We start from the raw sequence: 20,632 nt of genomic DNA, 5'->3' as shown, positions 1-20,632 counted from the left end.
GCCAAGGGTCCAGAGGCACCACCTGGGGGTGAACAACTCCCTGCAGCTGGGTCCAGAGGCTGGTGCAGGATGTTAGGGAGTCTTCCATGTCCATGAGGCTCAGTTCAGGAGGCCAGAAGACTAGCCCTTGGAGTCACTCTGGGAGCCATTGGTTCAAGATGAATTGCAGGTCCAGTTCTTCCTTCCCAGACTTAACAGACAAGAGTGCAGCAGGGAGAAGGTCGGCACAGCAAAGCAGTGGCACAGCAAGACAGGAGTCCAGCAAAGTGGCAGTCATTCAGCAGCCCAGCAATCCTTTTTTATGACAGAGTAGCCACAGGTCCATAAGTGTACTGAAAAGTTGGTGCCTGAGGTTCAGTATTTATACCCAGTTGTGCCTTTGAAGTGAGGGAGAAGCTTCTAAAGGTTTTCCAAATGTAATCCTGCCTTTCCTGTGCTGGCTCCAGACTAACTACAGGGAGTATGCAGCTCTTTGTGTGGAGGCAGGGCACAGCTTAAGTGTAAGTGGGGCTGTGCCTAGCTCCCCTCCCATCCTGCCATTGATGGCCCACCCAGGCACACCTACCTTCCCTATTGTGTGTGGATGTTTAGGAGGAATATAAAAATCTCAACTGTTGGCTGAACACAGTCATGTGACCTAGGTACAGGCAGGCTACAGACACTAAATAGATAAGGCAGGAAAATGCCAACTTTCTAAAACTAATCTAAAATCCAACTTCCCTAGGCTCTTAAATTGGGATTACAGGGACATCAAACATGAACTAGTTACCTAGTCCCAGTTGGATATTACCCATAGAATGCAATAATGCCAATGTTATTCCATGGGAGAGGCGGGCCTTGCAGTAGTGAACAGCGACTTTATACGTTTTTCATTTACAGGACATGTAAAACTTAAAACTACATGTTCAATTTTTTTTTAACTACTCTGCACCCTGCATTTTTGGGTTGTCCAGGCCCTACCTTAAGAGTTACTTAAATGCATTGAAAGGGAAGGACTGGGCCTGGCAAAAGGTTTACTTAGTCATGTTAAAATGGCAGTTTAAAATTGCCCACCCAGGCTGCAGTGGCAAACCTGAGACATGTTTCAAGGGATACGTAAGTCGGTGACACAATCGGTGATGCAGGCTCACTAGTAGCATTTCATTTACAGGCTCTGGGCACATGTAGTACCACTTTACTAGGGACTTACAGGTAAATTTGATATGCCAGTTGGGGATATGCCAATGTTACCATATTTTAAGGTGGGAGCACTTGCACTTTAGCACTGGTTAGCAGTGGTAAAGTGTGCATAGTCCTAAGGCCAGCAAAAATGAGATCAGAAAAAAGGGACGAGTTAGGCAAAAAGTTTGGGGGAAGACCACCCTAAAGCTGACAGTTCTAACAGGGAGTATGTGGGGGTTCTGAATAGTGATATCATACTCCCATACTTTAGAACACAGAACAAAATGTCCAGCTGGCAGCATATTTAGTATTAATTTCTGCTTTGTTCTGTCGGAGTTTCCAAGAACACAGTGTACTTTTGTGTTGGGTACAACAGCTAATGTAAGCAGTATGGAGTGTTGGACCATGAAAGTGGCTGGTGTTGCTAATACCTCTTTGCCAGTTTCCACTGCCTTCTCAGTTGGCGTACTTTGCCACCCATACACACCAGCATCATGACCTAAGCACTTATCCTGCTGCCTGTATTATTTGATATACCACATTGCAGTCATACTGCTGCTTGTCGAGTGTCAAGCCATATTTGAAGTCATGCTTGAGGGTGACTTGGGGTGTTCTTGTAAGCCATGACTTTCATTGACTTACATTGAGTCCCGAACCCAACTAAGCTTACGGAGTTTGGCAGTGTTATTATCAAGGACCTCCCTTAAGGGAGTGAGGTCGCTGCTTTTCGTTGTTGTACCAGTCCCCTCTCTGCTATTGCTTGGGGTCCCGAGTCCAGTTCTTCTGGGCAGCGTGGTGTGCTCAGTGAATGGCTGGGGTCATAGGGAGTAACTGGGCCCTGTAAAGCCTGTGAGATCTGTAGACTTATTACAGCAGACTCACTTTCTAACTGGCCAATGAGTATGAGAAGGAGCGAAGGAGGAAGAAGTACAGAGACGAAGACAGGTGGCAAAGGGGTAGTGGAGGAGAGGGTGAAAAGAGTGGGCAGAGTGGGCAGACGCACATCGGGATGGAGCTGGTCCAGGACGGCGGTGCTCAGTGCAGCTTGTGGTTCAGTGGCTCTGGTAAGATAACATTCATTGTACTTGTGCCACAGTACTATTCCTGATTCAGGCTATCCATTGTTGCTAGAGTCAGGTGGTGATCCTGGCCCTGCGCTAAGACGCAATTGTGTGATTGTATTATAGTGCTTTCAGCACTCAGAATATATAGAGCAGTGGTGGGAACATCTCTATATCTTTCAGACTAGCACTGCCTTTGTCTGCCTCCATTTATTGTTAAAATCTTATGTCTATTAAGCTCTGTCCCGTGCATAGAGTCCCCAAAGATCATTGTGTATTTACAGTAAGCTACTTAACACTCTACCAAAAGTGTCCAGTGCCTCTAAAGCAGCTAGGATGACGAAGAAGGTTGGTTGTGGTTCATTATTTCCCCCCATGCGATCACAAGTACCACACAAGTCCTGGTGTGCAAAGGAATGTAGAGTGCAAACTGAAATTGATTACTGACTTCTTCCTGGTTTTGTCCATTGAGGTGGATACTAAAGAAATGGATTCCAGCATAATTCTGGTTGGCACAACTTTCTATGAATGTCTATGCTCCTGTCAAACATTATAACCAAGAGGTCAAACTCGTAGTTCCTGTTGAGATATTTGGAGAGAAATATCTTGGGGAAAGAGGAACCCACATGATTTTCTGGATATACTGGAGCCTGCCTGTAAAGGTGCTTCACGATTAAACAGTAATAAAAACACTTTCCATTCCAACCATCTACCTAGTTACATTGCACCCACCAGACCCTTTACAGGCGACCATCCTGAAGATGGGAAGTCCAAAGGAGGTGTTCCAAAGGTATTTTAAAGTGCAAGCAAGGCAAAAGCTCTCAAGGAGGAATTCATGGCCAAACCAATCAGGGTACATGTGTGAGTAAGTGGGAAGGAACGAGGTGCAAACTATAGTGATAGGAAACAAATCAAGAACCTTCAACTATTACCAAGCAAGGAGTGACCAGAAGAATGTCCATTTATGCTCGGCCACCCTTCTGGCCCCAGATGTCCTCACTTCAATAGTTTCCAATGAATCACCAAGTGGCTGCTATCATGAGGTGGAAATCTTGCTGCCATATTAGAATTAGAAGACCTTTGTTCTTTTGGGGTACGCCTTCGTCTGTGTTGCCTTGGTATTGTGTTTCATGTACCCCAAGCAGCATACAAATCAAAATGGACATGAAACCCCTCAAAAACCTTGCCAGGTAGATTGGGATATAAGGGAGGTAAATAAATGAGTATGATCAACCTCATTAAATCCAATAAACTGAGCCAAAATGCACAGAAAAACAAGAGTTTGAGATCTTATGCATGTAAGACATAACATCTGAACAGAGCAATTCGGTTAAAGATTCCACACCAAAGGCAGAAAACATGGAAACTCGTGAGTAGTTCAACTCATTCTTCCATGGAATCTGTTGCACTTTTGACTTTGTCCTGCATATGTTTCACTTAATCAGTTTATTTAAAAACAATTTCTTAGCACCAGGCAGTTGTTAGGGTTCACAAGTCAAGCGGCAGCTGTTGTCTCCACGTAATCCCTGATTCTCTACGAAACATTGAACACGTTTACTATTTGATGTTCTGAAAAATTCTAGGAGGGCTTTGTACAAAATGAACTGGGTCGGTATTTGGTCATTCTAGTTCCCGGTGCTTAGAACTTTTGCTAGGAAACGAGGCGCAGTTAGAAACGTATATTGCTCCGCTGTTGTAGTTTTAGACACAATGAACTTTCCTTTCTTATTGTCTGTTAGCAAGCTCTGAAGGAGGAAAGCTTGTGAGGTACATTTAGATAAGTGCACATAGGCGTTCCGTCCCACGCAAGCGGCTGTGAGCCGCCTCTTGTCCTGGCCATTTCCAGAAAGTTCACTGCATTGGCGTAAATACTATAGTAATGTGCCAGGTCTGCCCTCAGATCGAAAATATCATCTGAAAAAGAAACATGTGGATTTCTTATAACTTCTCCTGTCTTCACACTTCGTGCAAAGGAAAGAATAACTTGTTACAAACACGCTGATAAGTAATTTCAGATCCAGTGTGATAAAAGCAAGGAATACATTCGAACACATTCGATAATTTTCCGATGCAAATCATTGGGCTGTTTCTGTTACACATTTCTCGGAAATAAACAGGAATTAAATGAATAGTTCTCAGGAAGGAAGAATTCCAGAACAGACAAATAAACACATGAGTTTCAGAAGGTTAAAGTAACCTAGATATTTTGTTACTTCAGGAAAGAATAAAAGGCGTTATTGACATATTTGTGAAGCAGCTTGTTGCCGTTCTCGTGTTCTGGCTCCATCACTGCCTTGCTTCTCTTCATTTGGCCACATTGTGATGCATGGAGCACCTCAGCAGGAATGGAATCTGAAGGACTGACCTTTCTCATCTAAGTTGCATTGCCATAGACTGATTTCCATAAACTCCTTTGACAAGAGTGTGCCGTGAGATAGTGCAACACAGTCCTCTGTATTTCTTCCCAGCTCCCTGGTCTGATGGGAATGCAGCCAGTTAGTCTATAGAAGGAGGCGGAGGAGAATGTCCTCCACCGTCTTGGATCTGAGATTGTGAATAAACCAGTGGCATTTAGATCAATGGAAGAGTTGGTTTGCTCATACAGAGAGTCCCAGTGAGATGTGAGCTCTGATCTCAGGTGGTTTGAGATGCCAAATTCTAGTTCAGATATTTGCTGAATTTCCAAACAGTGCAGAGAGACTTACAGAAGAAAAGACATCAACCAAAACATAGAGAACTGAGCAAGATTGGTATGCTTGGAATTAGTTAAGGTAGTCAGATGCTTGACCTGTAGTCCAACATTGTACATTCTATTATTGTTCTAGAATCCTTTCACGTCAAGGTGAGGCCACAGCATTTTTTCAGAGATGCCCATCTCTCGAACTCCCTTGCTCCAAAAATATTCATGCTTCTAGGGCTGGTATAGCTTCTCTTTCCATTTTGTCAGATTAATGCTGCAGTCCTGCACTGAATCACCTATAACTAGCACTGTAAACATGGTTTCCAGAAACCAAGAAAATCAATTGTTCATTCAGCAAAAATACATTTGCATGTTCATTTGTCCCACATTTGTTCCCTGTCAGCACCACAGAAACATGACATGTCCCTCCAATAACAGTCTCCCTTATGTAACACCCACTTGTGTAAAATCAGTTACTCTTACCCTACCTCATGCTTTCTTCAATCATTTTAGTGCAAGTGTATAATATAATCTGTTGTGTCTACTGTCCTTTCTTAGTACCAAAGTGCTAGTATTTTTCATGCACTATTTTATCTAGCTTTTTCATGCTTTATAGTTTTCTCTTTCTCTTGTGTGATTCTGTCTGTCATGAACCAGCTACAGTATATTTAACCAATATCTGCCTCTCTTCTGCTTTTCTCCTTCCTCAGATATTAGCAATCATCATCTTTTCATAAATATTTTTACTTCCCACTAGAGCACCCAAAGCTTCAAGATTTGCCTGAAAATATGTTTCATCTGGTCCCGGGTGCTGTTTTCCGCTCGGCTGGAATGGCTGCGAGTGATGTGTCGTGCAGCACAGAACATAGCGGAGTAAGGGGAGAAGCCAGCTTGAGAGGGGCACATGGGCATAGCTCTCAGAGCAGAGATATCACCTGGGGCCAGATCAAAACGCCTTTTCAGGTAAGAGTGGAAGGTAGGGCGGCTCACCAACAGTGTGGACGGGGATTATACCATATCTTTTTTGGTTTAATCTCCATTGGAGGAAGGATAAAATAGAAACTATATAATAAAGACATAGTGACTATGAAATATGGATACACTGGGTGATTTTAGTCAATGGGAAATAACATGAAGCACTTATGTCTAATAAAATGTTCAAAGTGTCAATATGGGTTTAAGGCTCTTCTGGACTGCAGAATATTGAGGTTACTCTCTAGAATTGGGCATTAGAGATAATGGACTACACTTATAAAGCAATGAACACAATAAAATAATTGTGACTCCAACTGTGCATGTTCTCTGAACCCTTCAGTAGGGTGATTACCCTTGAATTGGAAGTTGGGTGTTTCATGTATATGTGCATGACTGTGTTGTATTGGAACAAATGAAAGTAACAGTTAGGTCTGATGGGGATTTTGTATAGAATACCTAACCTGTGTCCTACTAGTGCAATGCGTAGTAATATCATCCTCTATTTCCCCTCACTCCTAGTAAGCTTTGTAGTAATAAGCAGAAGCTCTTCAGGATGTACACCTCTCGGAAACATAGGTACCCAGCATCCTGTCTCCCTACATGATATGCAAGAATGCCAACTAACAGCAGGTGCATGCTGACTCTTTTTGCCCTACGATGCTCTATAATTTCTTGCCCCTTCTCCCTTGAACCCTTGGAAATGTATTGATGGTCAAGGGAGGTTTACAACAACAATGCTTTAAATATCTGTTTTCTGCCTGTTGCCTGCTATGAGATTACAGTTAATTGGCATTGCCGCGTAGCCGTGTCTCGAAACACATCTCTTGAATTGCAGATGATCTGGCAGTATTTGAACTAGCATGCATGGGCTGGTCTTAACCCTAGCATTTGGATTTAGGGAATGCTTAGGTTGCCTAGGATGAGCCATGCACATCTATTCAACATATGAACAACTCATGGCTCCGCCTTTAAGAAGATTCTTCCTCTGCTGTGCCTCCAGTTTGATTTCAGTGTGTGGGAGAGAAAGACGTTAGGCCGGTGTGTGTGAAGATTGGTGTGTGGTGCAGTTTAAAAGAAGGCCACTTATGGAGTGCCTGAATAAAAGCACTAAATCTTGAAAAACAAGTGTGATGCCCATATGATTTACTTTAGTCACAGATGGTAGCTAATCCCACTGTGAAGCTTGAGCAAGGTGAGTTGGTGAGTGTTTTGGAGCTCATGTTTTTTTAATCATTGATAATAGTGATGTAACACTATCAGACACTGGACACACAAGCGGCTGCTTTAAAAGGCATTTTTATTAAAACATTCAGTTCTAGCAACCCTTTTTCCCATACTCTATCTCAGATCATGTCAGGAACCCATCATTCTAATTCTGGACTCCCTATTGTTGGTGTTGTCAAAGGCTGTGGCGAACCTTATCCTGGTAAGGCCCATGAGCAGTCAGTAATAACATTACAAAGTCCACCACTGAAGTTAAATATCAATAGCGACAGCAATTAATAAAGCAGTACTTCGCTTCAGAGTGTGCTGCAGTAACTTAATACCCTTCAGAGCATGCAGTGCATGCAGCAAATCGTCTTATAGCCCAATCTACCTATGCAGCCTTATGCTTTTTAACCCATTCTGTCCTGTTTCATTTTAGTTTATTTTGTGGGCCATTCATGGTCCACGGAGGGCTGCAATAAGTGATATAACAGGATCATCTCTTCAATGAATGTGTAACTACAGTAGTGACCCTCCTCTGATGACACTAGTGGAACCTGTTCTCACTGAAGCGTAGGGCAGCTGTTTTGAGTCGGATGGTACGATAGGACCCTTAGCGCTAATTGAGAACTGTGACAGTCTAGGAATGCCGTTAACCCTGATGAAGGCCTAAGACAGTTGTGGGCTATAAAAGGGCTGAAACATGTTGATTGAAGAGGGGAGGGAGGCACGATATTTCACCTCACCCAATTGTATTATTTCAATCCTGACGGGTGTTTCCTTCGCTACAGAGATATCTTTGTGGTTAACAGCAAGCTAGTTTTATCACTGCATCTGGATACCACTAAAATCCATGAAAAGATTTTCTTATGATCTCCCTCTCTTAGAGGTTGAGACCATCTTGGTGGTACTATCCAATTTAGGATGGGACAGAATCACCTATGATGACGCATGCCGCAATAATGTGGAAGAGGCTTCTCTGTCCAGTTTTATAATGCACTTGGTACGGCTTTTGGATTCTTATGAGAGTCTATAGCGTTGCGTCTACTTCCATTTCATATTTGTGTACGGGTATTCTGTTCCCCACCAAGCAATAAGGAGCCATGTCCCCCAAGACCTGTTTCAGTATTATTTAATACGCAATCTAAATAAATTCTTTGAATTGTAGATATGAAGGAATGACCCAGGAAACAATAGCAAATCACTTCAGACACGCGCATTGATTCAATGTGCATTATGACGCGCTTCCTCGGCTCAGTAAACTGTGTTTTTTTTGTGTTAGACGTTAAAAAAGTGGCGTAGCAATGCTCCAATGGCTGCCCTGAATCTGGAGTCCAATTAAACTCTGGTAATGCGCCTTTCTATTTTTATTCATAAGCGCCTCTCTCCGCTGCTAAATGTCACAGAAAATGAGGCCCTTGGGTGCCAGGTGTCAGGCAGCTGCTCGACTTACCGTTCATACCTGCTCGGTTTTCCAGTGAAAAGTCACGGCCTAACTGCCTCGGTTACGTGGTGTCAAAACAACAAAACCCAATCAGGCCACTTTCTGCTCATTAAACGCACCAATGGGTTTCGTCCTCGAACTCTGAAAAGAGCTTTGCTCTCCAGCTAGTATCTGCCATGTCTGCTGCCCGCTCTGGTGAGCAGCAGATATATTGCTCGGTAGCCAGTCTGTCTTTGGGAACCAGTCACCATTCCGCTGTGGGGATATGCTAGTGATCCTGTGCTGGAACAACAAGTGTCGTATTTACTAATCTGCAGAGCGGGAAACCTGCAAAGGAGTTGCGTACTTGCATTTAAATGCAATTGAAAAATGTCTGAATTCGTGTAGTCATGTCATGTCAAACAATAAAACAAGTTATTAGGAGCAGGTGTAATAATACACGTACATTTGCATTTTTATTGTTAAAATGCAAAGGGCAATTCCATTTTATTGTATCAAAACAGTATGACGAATCTGTAAAATCATTGGTGACTGTCTGCTTACATCATTGTGCAGAGAAAACCAACTGTATGCATACTGACAAGGCCTGTTTAATGATATTTTATCTAACTTTATGGCTTTGAATATTGTGCTCTAGTTAAGCTAAAATAACATTTTTACATATATATAAAAATTGCATAAAGCCAGCCGTCTATTCAAATGTAGATGGTGATATGCTATTTATTGCCTTTGTTGATGGATGGGAGGGTCATCGTGACCTCTCCCAACCCTCAACAATGGTATTATTTAGAATATCACACGCAGCTCACCTCCATTTGTTATTCATATGTCATTCTCAATTACCTGAAACATCACAGCAGTAGGAAATTCTAAGTTAGATACCCAAATGAATGGATACATGGACATTTACAAGGGGTTAAGCTGCACAACCCAGTGTGCAGGTATAGTCTGGCAATCTGACCTTTGTATCTGCTTTGCATCAGTCATGCCTGGCAAACTCACCAACGAACAACATTTTCAAATGTTAAGAGCAATAGCTATAAATACTATAATTCACTTTTTGTCTTCTGCTAGGCCAGTTTGAAGTAAAGTAAAATGAAAACATGGCCTATCAATACATTCCCATTAATTTAGTAAGCACATCAAATTTGGCAAGTCCGCAGGAGCTATGGATAAAATTATTTTCGTCTTTAAAATGAATTTCTTGTCAAAATTATAAAAGTTCTATTCTCCGCAGCTTGAAATAGAGAGTCTGTGCAGCAGACAGTGGCTCTGACCACACCAAAGGACTTATTTTTAGAAAAGTGACTCACTGCAGGGCCGGCTTTGTAATACGGTCTTCAGCCCACCTGCTGCCGCGTTCCTGGCCTCCAGCAGCTTTCAGGCAACAATACAAATTTCAAGATAACTCAGGTGAGTAATATTCTTCCGAAAGAGAGATCGGAGTATTGGCTAGTGGACGTTTTGACTCATCATAGGGCTAGCGCAGATGATTAATATGCCTGCTGCAAGCAACCTGTGCCATTTAGATCACAAAGTGAACATAATGTGCTCTTACACCCTAGACTGGTACGAGTGACGCTATAAAATACATTTAATGCATCTTAAAGAGAGTGATTATGGCGAGGTGAGGGGCACTGTTAAATGGTGGAGGTGAGGGAATTTGTGGTGGAGATGGCCATTGGGGGGTGCCAACAAACACTGTTGCACTAGGCCCCACCAGTGCTAAAGCCGGCCCTTACTCACTGCGTTGAACAGACCTTCGAGTTTCGCCCCACACAGGCGACATCAGTACTTGGCGCCGCCTCTGCCACGGTCAGATGGATTCAAAATTCAACCTCCAGCGGACAATTAGAGCCATCCAAGGCACTAAGTGAGTGCAACTGCTTCTTGTGTTAGATCTTAATAGAGTGAAAATGGAATTCTAAACGATTAAGTGCACCTGTTACTGTTAGAATTAAAAATTAAAGTGTACATTATTATATAATCTATAGAGTGCCTTATTTTAGCCACAGGCGACTCCAGTGACATTCTTCATGCAATCATTTTCAACTTCACTTTAGGATTCACAAGACACTGTGTTAATCCTCCAGCCTCACAATTGAAGGATAAGAGAAATAAAATAAAACAGGGCTTAAATCCAAGAGGGGATCACACCATCATGATAAAAGTGTTTTGGTTGCCAGTTGGCCACATTAAATTAATTGCCTTCAGGAGTCAGCCACTAAAATTCATTCCTAGGCAAGTAATGGCCTCCTTTTCAGGCATTTCGTCTGTGTTCATGACATACACCATGCGTATCGGCTTTTGCCTGCAATACCATCTTCATTATTGTTTTAGCAAAACTATGCCAGAAATGTTTCCTACAACTGCGTATGCTCCAGCCTCCAAAGAGTCATAAGAGGACATACAAATAGCAGTGGACCTATTACCAAGAGCAATCAAGGTGTGTGTGTGTGTGTGTTTGCGCCTGTGTGTGTCAGGACATGCACGTGTGCGTGTGTCATGCCTTCACAAATCCTAAGTCCTGGCATCTGTTGTGTTAGGGTTCATTTCACTCATGCAACGGCCCACACTGGCTGGACAATCATCAAAAAAAGGCATGAAAGGGATGATACAATGCATATCTTTTGGACAAACATTTACTTTTGAATTAAAGAATACAGATGAGGCCTCTGGTGAGAAGGAAATCTGTCCCAAATAATGATCATAGCAAATGAAAAGAAATGAAAGGAAGTGTGCTATCCTTGTATTTCCATGCAACATGGCTCCATTGCAGTGTGGCCAGCATGTGTCTTGTTTGCTGCATTTATTGTAATGCTTTGCTGCTTGGGCTTCCCGCTCTCTGCTTATTTTTGACCTGAGGCGTACAATGGCTGCATGGGCAGATGCTATGTCTCTGGGGAAATGTCATGCCCTTCTACAAGTTTCACAAGGCTCATACCATCACTCCATTTCAAAGATGTACATTGAGAATGTTTCCCCATTGATGCTTTTACATTTGAAGCAGCGAGTCATTTAAGGATATCTGCAATATTATTTTTAATTTTACTACATGCAGCTCTATTAAACCATTGGATCCATTGCACACCCGAGAAGCAGAATCCGCCCATTTCATCCATTCCATCTTGTGTATGTTTTGTTACATCTATGGTTTTGGAAAATACCAGTTATGGAAAGAAATTATCTTTTTGTATGTTATTTGCTCTTTCGATACTGCATGGGTGTTGTAAATGCTTGAAGATACTGAGAACCTTGCTAAAGTAGTGTATCGCATGTAAAGGTGACTGAACAAAAAAGTTAAACAGAATTATTTGTGTTTCTTACCATGCATGAAGCAGAAATAATGCATCTCTAGAGTTGTGTAGTCGCTTTTGCTGGTTGAAATATAACAAATCCCTTGTTATTTTTCAACATGTGCATTAAATGCTTCCTCAGTTTGGTATATTCTTTTGATAAAGACTAAAGGTACTCATTATTGGCAAATCAGTAGAACTCTTTTTGGAGTCAAACTTATTTAAAATACGAGCGTGGTCATGTAGTTTAAGCTCTAGTACGGATACAAATGGAGGTGTTTATGCGTAAAATAGAAGTGCACATTCTTACTTTCTAAACTGAAAAATGTTCGCAAAACCAGATGTTTTTATAATTAAATAATCTATGCATCTTTTCACAGCCAGAAATTAAGTTTTAAAGAGCGTGTACGGATGGCGAGCCCCAGGGGTCAGAGCATGAAGGGCCGACAGACGTCGGTTGGAGATCGGCGGTCACCAAGCACTGACGTCACTTCCGAAGGGAGTCCGACGAAAGTGCAAAAGAGCTGGAGTTTCAATGATAGAACACGTTTCAGGCCCTCCCTCCGGCTAAAGAGCTCTCAGCCCAAGATGGTGCCTGATGGTAAGCTGCTTGTTTGAAATATTTCACAGTGCATTTAGGGCAGGCCTGTTCCAGTTTAATCAGTCAAACTGTGGTAAATTAGGGAATCATGAATTACAAAATTTAAAATTATTCTCTATTATCACTATTTTTTCCTCTCCTGTTTTCCGTATCCCTACTCCTTTGTAGTGGCACATGAAGTGGGGGAGGGGGAGTTGGCGAATGCTACAGCACATCAATATAGACTTGATGGATGTCAGATAAAGAATGACCAGAAAAGAGGCATTGATTTATTTATCTTGATGTGTTTACTATGAGTTCATGTACAAACTGTCTCCTGGCAGGCAAATTCGTGTGACAAAGTGCTAGCGGTTCTTACAGGAGAGCTGTATTTACTATGCTTTTCTCTGACTTCCTGTTTTGAACAACTGAAAACAGACATTCACAGAACTCCAGGGGTTTTCTATCTCAAAAGGAAGACCTGCTTGGTTTACAAAGTGAAGCTAAGTATCTCAAAATACATATCACAAACATAGAAAGTGCAATCAAGACATTAGGCCAGGTGATGACCATGCCCAGCACCCCCACTGAAAATTCTTCCAGCAACACTGCCTCCTTTGCACTTCTGCTAACGGACCATGACTTGAAGTTCACTGCATCAATTATTGATGGTAGGTCTAACTCAACAGTTAACACTGACATGAAGTAAGAACCAAAAAGTGATACGCCAAATGGCGCTTTCTATAATTGACCTTTTTTTTCAACATTAATTTTATATAATAATGACCTTTTAATTTATTAATTTATTTGATATCTGTATTGTTGAATTGAAAGACTTTTAGAAGCCCTTCCAAACAAACGCTGGTGAATCAGTTGTGCAAATTATATTAATACTGGACTAGGTGAGTATTGTTGGATAATTTGTTGTGCTAAAAAGAAAGTCCACTTGTATGATCTTCAAAGCAGTTTTCTGTGACGTATCACCTGCAGTAGTTTATTTAAAGTAGGAGATGTTCAATCAATGTATTATACAAGCCCAGGTTTGTTTAGTTCCCAATTGGTGAACTTCATATAGTTCACAGTTTCCTGCTTTCCCTCACCAACCACCTAGGTTTATTTTTTTTTGCCGCAATTGAAAGCAAGCATGCACTAAAACATTCCTCAATTAAGAAAATGATTTTAGTTTTGATTCTGTCCATGAGGTACTACATGCAGGTTCATACCTTGCATTCAGTGCCTAATTTGTGCAGATGTCTGCATGTAGTGAGCGCAAGCACCCATTGTAGGGAGAAATAAGGAGGAGGAGAAAGATGCAAAAAGAGTGCCTAGGGCAGAGGTCTTCAATCTTGGGGTCGCGACCCCCAGGGGGGCCGTGGAGTCCTGGAAAGAGGGTCGTGCATTCCCCTAGCTGATTCTTAAAATGCCTCAGCTGAACTTTAATTTGAATCTCCTGTGCGTGAAAGCGGCACAAACAGCTAAGGACCTTCATCCCAGGGCGTCTGCTCCCTGAATGAAATGCAAATGTGCTCTACGGACTGATCTGCAAATGTAAAGGGTGCTTGGGAGCAGCTTTAAAGGATCAATTCACTCAAAGCTTTGTGAGGACAAACATTTATTCTTTTTGAGAGGTAGTGCAAAGAGTTAACTGTGCTGTGAAGTGCGTGCTTTTAATGGTAATTGTGTTTACACAGCACATACTTCACTTAGAGGTGTTGAAGGGACAGCTTTAAAAAAACAAAAAAAAGGTTTTGCTTATGCTCTGATATTACTTAAATCCACATTTTGGAAGCACAGTTTTTGTAGTGGCCTGTCTTGTACTACAGGGAGTGCAGAATTATTAGGCAAATGAGTATTTTGACCACATCATCATCTTTATGCATGTTGTCTTACTCCAAGCTGTATAGGCTCGAAAGCCTACTACCAATTAAGCATATTAGGTGATGTGCATCTCTGTAATGAGAAGGGGTGTGGTCTAATGACATCAACACCCTATATCAGGTGTGCATAATTATTAGGCAACTTCCTTTCCTTTGGCAAAATGGGTCAAAAGAAGGACTTGACAGGCTCAGAAAAGTCAAAAATAGTGAGATATCTTGCAGAGGGATGCAGCACTCTTAAAATTGCAAAGCTTCTGAAGCGTGATCATCGAACAATCAAGCGTTTCATTCAAAATAGTCAACAGGGTCGCAAGAAGCGTGTGGAAAAACCAAGGCGCAAAATAACTGCCCATGAACTGAGAAAAGTCAAGCGTGCAGCTGCCACGATGCCACTTGCCACCAGTTTGGCCATATTTCAGAGCTGCAACATCACTGGAGTGCCCAAAAGCACAAGGTGTGCAATACTCAGAGACATGGCCAAGGTAAGAAAGGCTGAAAGACGACCACCACTGAACAAGACACACAAGCTGAAACATCAAGACTGGGCCAAGAAATATCTCAAGACTGATTTTTCTAAGGTTTTATGGACTGATGAAATGAGAGTGAGTCTTGATGGGCCAGATGGATGGGCCCGTGGCTGGATTGGTAAAGGGCAGAGAGCTCCAGTCCGACTCAGACGCCAGCAAGGTGGAGGTGGAGTACTGGTTTGGGCTGGTATCATCAAAGATGAGCTTGTGGGGCCTTTTCGGGTTGAGGATGGAGTCAAGCTCAACTCCCAGTCCTCCTGCCAGTTCCTGGAAGACACCTTCTTCAAGCAGTGGTACAGGAAGAAGTCTGCATCCTTCAAGAAAAACATGGTTTTCATGCAGGACAATGCTCCATCACACGCGTCCAAGTACTCCACAGCGTGGCTGGCAAGAAAGGGTATAAAAGAAGGAAATCTAATGACATGGCCTCCTTGTTCACCTGATCTGAACCCCATTGAGAACCTGTGGTCCATCATCAAATGTGAGATTTACAAGGAGGGAAAACAGTACACCTCTCTGAACAGTGTCTGGGAGGCTGTGGTTGCTGCTGCACGCAATGTTGATGGTGAACAGATCAAAACACTGACAGAATCCATGGATGGCAGGCTTTTGAGTGTCCTTGCAAAGAAAGGTGGTTATATTGGTCACTGATTTGTTTTTGTTTTGTTTTTGAATGTCAGAAATGTATATTTGTGAATGTTGAGATGTTATATTGGTTTCACTGGTAATAATAAATAATTGAAATGGGTATATATTTTTTTTTGTTAAGTTGCCTAATAATTATGCACAGTAATAGTCACCTGCACACACAGATATCCCCCTAACATAGCTAAAACTAAAAACAAACTAAAAACTACTTCCAAAAATATTCAGCTTTGATATTAATGAGTTTTTTGGGTTCATTGAGAACATGGTTGTTGTTCAATAATAATATTAATCCTCAAAAATACAACTTGCCTAATAATTCTGCACTCCCTGTATGTGTAACACAAGTATATAATAATGCCTTACATATTCACAGTGCTTTCTGTCACAGGCTGTGACCTAATGGCACTAAAACTACACAAGTCACTATTCTCAACTGCACTAACCAAGATTTAGTTCTGTTGCTCTCCGGTTACACAGAGACCTCTGCAGCACATTAACTAATAGAGGTTTCATAATGCAATACAATGCATTTCCCAATGAGTAACAACTTTCTATTATTTATATTTCATTTAATTCATGTTATTTTATATATAGCTGCCTGATGGTGAAAGACTTAAAAAATAAAAAAAAAGAGAATATTTTAGGTTTATTTATGAGAGGCTTGCGCTGCCGGAGCATCACTTTTTTTTGACACTCCAGCAGCACAAGCCTTTCAATCATACCTATGAGGTGACGCAAAGCCACCCTGAGTGGCTTTGAATGGCCTTGTAGATATGGAGTAAGGCAAGGCAGTGCAAGCCGCTGCATTACCTTACTTTGCGTCAAGGAGGCGTTCCATTGGTGTAGCAGTGGGTGTTCCCATGCAACACAAATGGATTTTGACGCTGCCCTAGATTTACAAAATCACGTAATCTGGAGCAGTGCCAAAATCTTACGCCTCCCTAGAGCAGGCATAATGAGGAGAGATGTTTTAATTTTTCCTTGTTTTTTTTTTTCTCTTTCCATATGTGTTGCTATCTGCCGCACATATAGAAAGAGGTACAATGCCTCTCTGGATTAATTTTGTGCAGGAAGGAAACCCTTCCTGCACAAATACAATCCTGCCTATGTTGGCACTAGGCAGCAATTGTGTGCCAGCGCAGGGGGAAAGGACAGAAATGCACTGTATTTCATAAATATGGTCCATTCCTGCCCTTTTGTATTGGCGTGGGGCAGTGTAGCAAGAAGACTTGCGGCGCTACCACACGTCAGTTCCTCATAAATGAGGACCTTTGTTTTTAACCACACCCTTGACCACGCCCCCACACTCACTGACCTTTTGTTTGCTTTACACTGTTTAATATTATTTCCTCACAGTAAAAATGATTTGCTGTGGGAAATGGGGACGTTTATTATTGTTGATGATGAGGAGTACCAGGTTCTAGAAATTTTTATCAGGAGGGGGTCCTTACACCTTACAATTTTTAAGAGGGGGTCGCGGCATCAAAAAGTTTGAAGACCTCTGGCCTAGGGGAAGGAAAAATCAGAGCTGAAAAAGAACATGCAAGAGTGGAAGAAATAGGCATGATTTTGGAACCCTGCTGTTTGGCAGTCCCGGCATTCAACAGTGCTGGCAGCAGGCTTCTAAATGCATTCATACGTTTATATATTAAGCGCTGCTTATGTGGCTTCTCCTCGTCAACACTTACGCAGGTATGCCGATTTACACTCACTCACAAACTTACCAAATAGTGGGTATACAATATTAGAAAGCTGTTTCCAAGGAAAAGCCCTATCACTTATAACTTTGTAGCTTTGTACATTTTAGGTATGTTTTTCAAGACATACCTAGATTTTGCAAGAAACTCCGTAAATTTGCATTGCTCAAATTTCAAGTTGAGATCCTCTTGTACTTATGTATTTTGATATGGTTGCAGTTGATGGCCAATGGTAATTTTGTTTTTGAAGGCCGGGTCATATTTTTCATCCTCAGACTTTGGCCTTGAACAAAGAGAGTAACGCTGAGAAGGGAGAAAGAGTAAGAGAAAGATTGGGAAGCAATCACATAGGGACAAAGCAAGGATGAAAAAGACATAAAAGAGAGAGATTAAGAGACAAAAAATGTAGGGTGGTGAAAGAAGATGCATGAGAAGGATTTAAGGGTAGGCAACCTTGATGTACACCACTCGCTCCACTTAGCAGTCTGAACCCAAGGCTCCTATGAAAAAACGTTTGGTCCAAGCACTGCTCCCGCCACATCTCCATGCTCTGCTTGTTTTTTAGGCCCTGAAGCATTCCATGTGCTCATGCAATTTGTCACTTATGAGAAGTAGCCGTTCACTATCACAATATGCAAAAATGTCGGTTTGACTGAATAATTTCTATTTTAGCAAAGACTTGCTGACAGATCAAATTGCTTAATTTCAGTGAACAGATTATTTATTTCTCACCAAATAAGATTTTTTGTCCCAGATTTAATTGCATTTCTTAAAAATGTTTGTTTGTTTTTGCTGTACTTACCTTTGAAAGTTGCATGAAAATACTTTTGGAAAAGTTCCTATCTGTTTTGCCCCGATGTTGAATCATGTCAGTCTTTTCTGCTCAGCTTGTTTTTGAAAATATCTTCCTACCCAGGCAGGGATTTGTCATTAATGTGTTTGGCCGCTGCTTCGCATGCACACTCCCATTCCTTCTATCCTCATTCTTTTATGAAACCAAATCAGTTTTTACTGTTCGATGTTCTCTTGCATGGGTAAGAGAAAGGATGGAGAGCACCCCATGGTGTCTCCTCTCCACAGTGGAGGGGGGTGGAGGGGTTCGGTGGGGGTAGGAGATGCTGCTTTCAATAAGTGGGTATACCTATGTCAATGTCATCAAAACTGTGAAAGAAGCATTACTACTTTACCACTGTCTGTCTGTACAGCTAACTAGCTGAAGAATGTTGCGATTCTAATAGTCATTAGTATTTTGACTCATTTTATGTGTTTGTAAGAAAAAGTGATGATTCCTTTTGTTTAATTAAGTAAAGCGAGTAATATATAGATGTTTGTATGTCCATATGTGTGTGTGTGTGTGTTAAGATGCATCGACTGCAATATGATTTTAATATGTAATCAGTGACATCACAAGTTGACATAGAATGGATGATTTCTCATATGACATCATCAGTGACATCAATATGTGAATAAGTAGAACGTGTGCTGATGAGTATTGTGGTAACAATAAGGACAAGCCATAATTTAAGATTTCACTATATACTTTAAAAAAAAAAGGCAAAATAACTCAACCCTCTAAAAGTGAAGAAAGCTTTGCAGATGATGGAGTGCATTTGAAAAACTTGGAACTAGTGTAACATGCTAGTCACAAATGGACTATATGTGTCCACAGCTTGCAGGATGTTCTACTGACTTAACATGCACCATATTCAAGTGCACCCTGTGTACACAAGATGCAGACAGGTAGTTTTAGGATGTATTGATATTCATATGTATTACATTAGTGAGATGTTCATATAGTAATAGTTAACGGAAGCAAACCATAGTTTCATGCATTTCTTGTCAACAGGGTAATCGTGTGTATATCGTTAGGTAGTTAGTGTAACTTTATATATATTCATTGCCAAAACATGTTATTGCCTAAACGAGAGCAGCCGTAAACTCCGGAATGCCAGTAGTATATTGCTATTATAAAAAAAATAAAGTTATTTGCATATAGTTAGCAAGTTAGTCCCAGTTCTGTTAACCCAGCTTTAAATACAGATCGATTAAATGGTGTCAACGGTTTTAGCAAACAGAAACCTTCTGAAGGCTCTCTGTTTTAACTTTTTCCCCCGGTTCTTGAGTCAAGAGGAAACCTTAAATTGCTGAACTGGGCTTAACTTGCTAACTTGTTACCTTGCCATTTCCATGGTAAATTCCATGCAAATTCATCAAAGAGTGGCACATTTATTAGAAACCTAAAGCTTTACTCCAATGACAGATCATTTAAGGCATTGGTATTCTGAGACGTAGCTAAAGAAATACCAAAAGTGTGTTAATTTCCATGTAAATCTATCAAATGCGTTTTGCAATGGAAACTACAACTTAACGAAGTCATTTGTATATTCAAAGTGGCCATCTGTATTTGCAAATTCTGACAAACTAACAAATGTGGCACATTGTTCGAAATATAATTTTCTTTAAACAAAGAACATTTTCCCCACCGCTGGTGAAAACCTTCTCTCCTTTTGTGCCAAACTCCCAAGTTTCTTAAACTAGCAAGTTCAAGATGGCAGGAATAAAATAAATACAAGTATTCCATCATGTAGTCACACGTCTCTAAAGATTTAAATTTGGATAACTCGCAAAATCATCCGAAAGAAAGCTCCCTTTGGCACTCTTTTAAGCAGCTTCATCTTGGCTCAAGTTTATCTCTCTCTCCTCAGTATTTAAACTCATAAGATTGAGTTCCTCCCAGGTAGGACAGCACCTTCGGCTCATCATCAAGCTCCCTACATTTGGGAGAAGTGGCGGCTGGCTTATATTTATGGCAGAGCTGGGGGTAGGGGGCACAATAATAATAAGAAAAAAATTAAAATTAAAAAAAGGCACTTACCTTCAGGCATCTTCCTCACGGAGTCCTTCTGCTCCTGGAAGTTCCAACACGAGGGACCAGGAAACGCCACTAACCAATCCTGACGCTGCTTTCATGCTGGTAACTAGCATTAAAGCAGTGTCAGGGTTGGTGGGAGCAGGCTCTCTCAGTGCTCACAAGAGCGCTAGAGGCCTGTGCTTTCTCAAACCCAGCTGTGTCAAGACAGCTGGGCTGGAGATGTTTAAAGTGTGCATGTCTGGCTGGTCATCGCAAGACGGCCATTCATAGGGACATGTGCAGTATAAACAAGTGCACAGCTCCCTGCTGCCACTTGGCAACAATTGCCCCACCCCGTACTGACACTTCGTTCACAACCGGGCGCTGAAAAATAAAATGGTAATAAACAAAGCTTATCATCATTTTATTTTTCCGTTATGGCGGGTATCTTTATGGCGGGGCGACGCTCCTCTGCTCACATGGAGGGGCCGCCCCTGTTAGGAAGGCCATTGTCAGGAGAGGAGTTAAGATATCCAGGTGGAGCCAAAGGAGGAAAGAGCTGGGTCACCTCTCTCCAATACTCTATCAGGCAGCCAATTATCTGTACAGTCAATTAAAATGTGATTCTA

General features: G+C 41.6%; 1 protein-coding gene across 2 annotated transcripts in view; it reads left to right on the top strand.

Annotated features, from left to right (window-relative positions):
* KCNQ5 (potassium voltage-gated channel subfamily Q member 5) overlaps positions 1–20,632 on the top strand; it is a 1,862,282-nt gene that overhangs the window by 1,669,029 nt on the left and 172,621 nt on the right. For both annotated transcript variants that reach the window (XM_069235692.1, XM_069235693.1), the window contains exon 9: positions 12,204–12,424. In XM_069235692.1, coding sequence (XP_069091793.1) covers positions 12,204–12,424 — 221 coding nt within the window. The remainder of the gene's footprint in view (positions 1–12,203; positions 12,425–20,632) is intronic.

This window comes from Pleurodeles waltl, chromosome 5, assembly GCF_031143425.1.
Source record: "Pleurodeles waltl isolate 20211129_DDA chromosome 5, aPleWal1.hap1.20221129, whole genome shotgun sequence".
In the NCBI taxonomy this organism is placed as follows: Eukaryota; Metazoa; Chordata; class Amphibia; order Caudata; family Salamandridae; genus Pleurodeles; species Pleurodeles waltl.
Note: the sequence above shows the minus strand (reverse complement) of the source record. Positions and strands in the feature narration are given on the sequence as shown.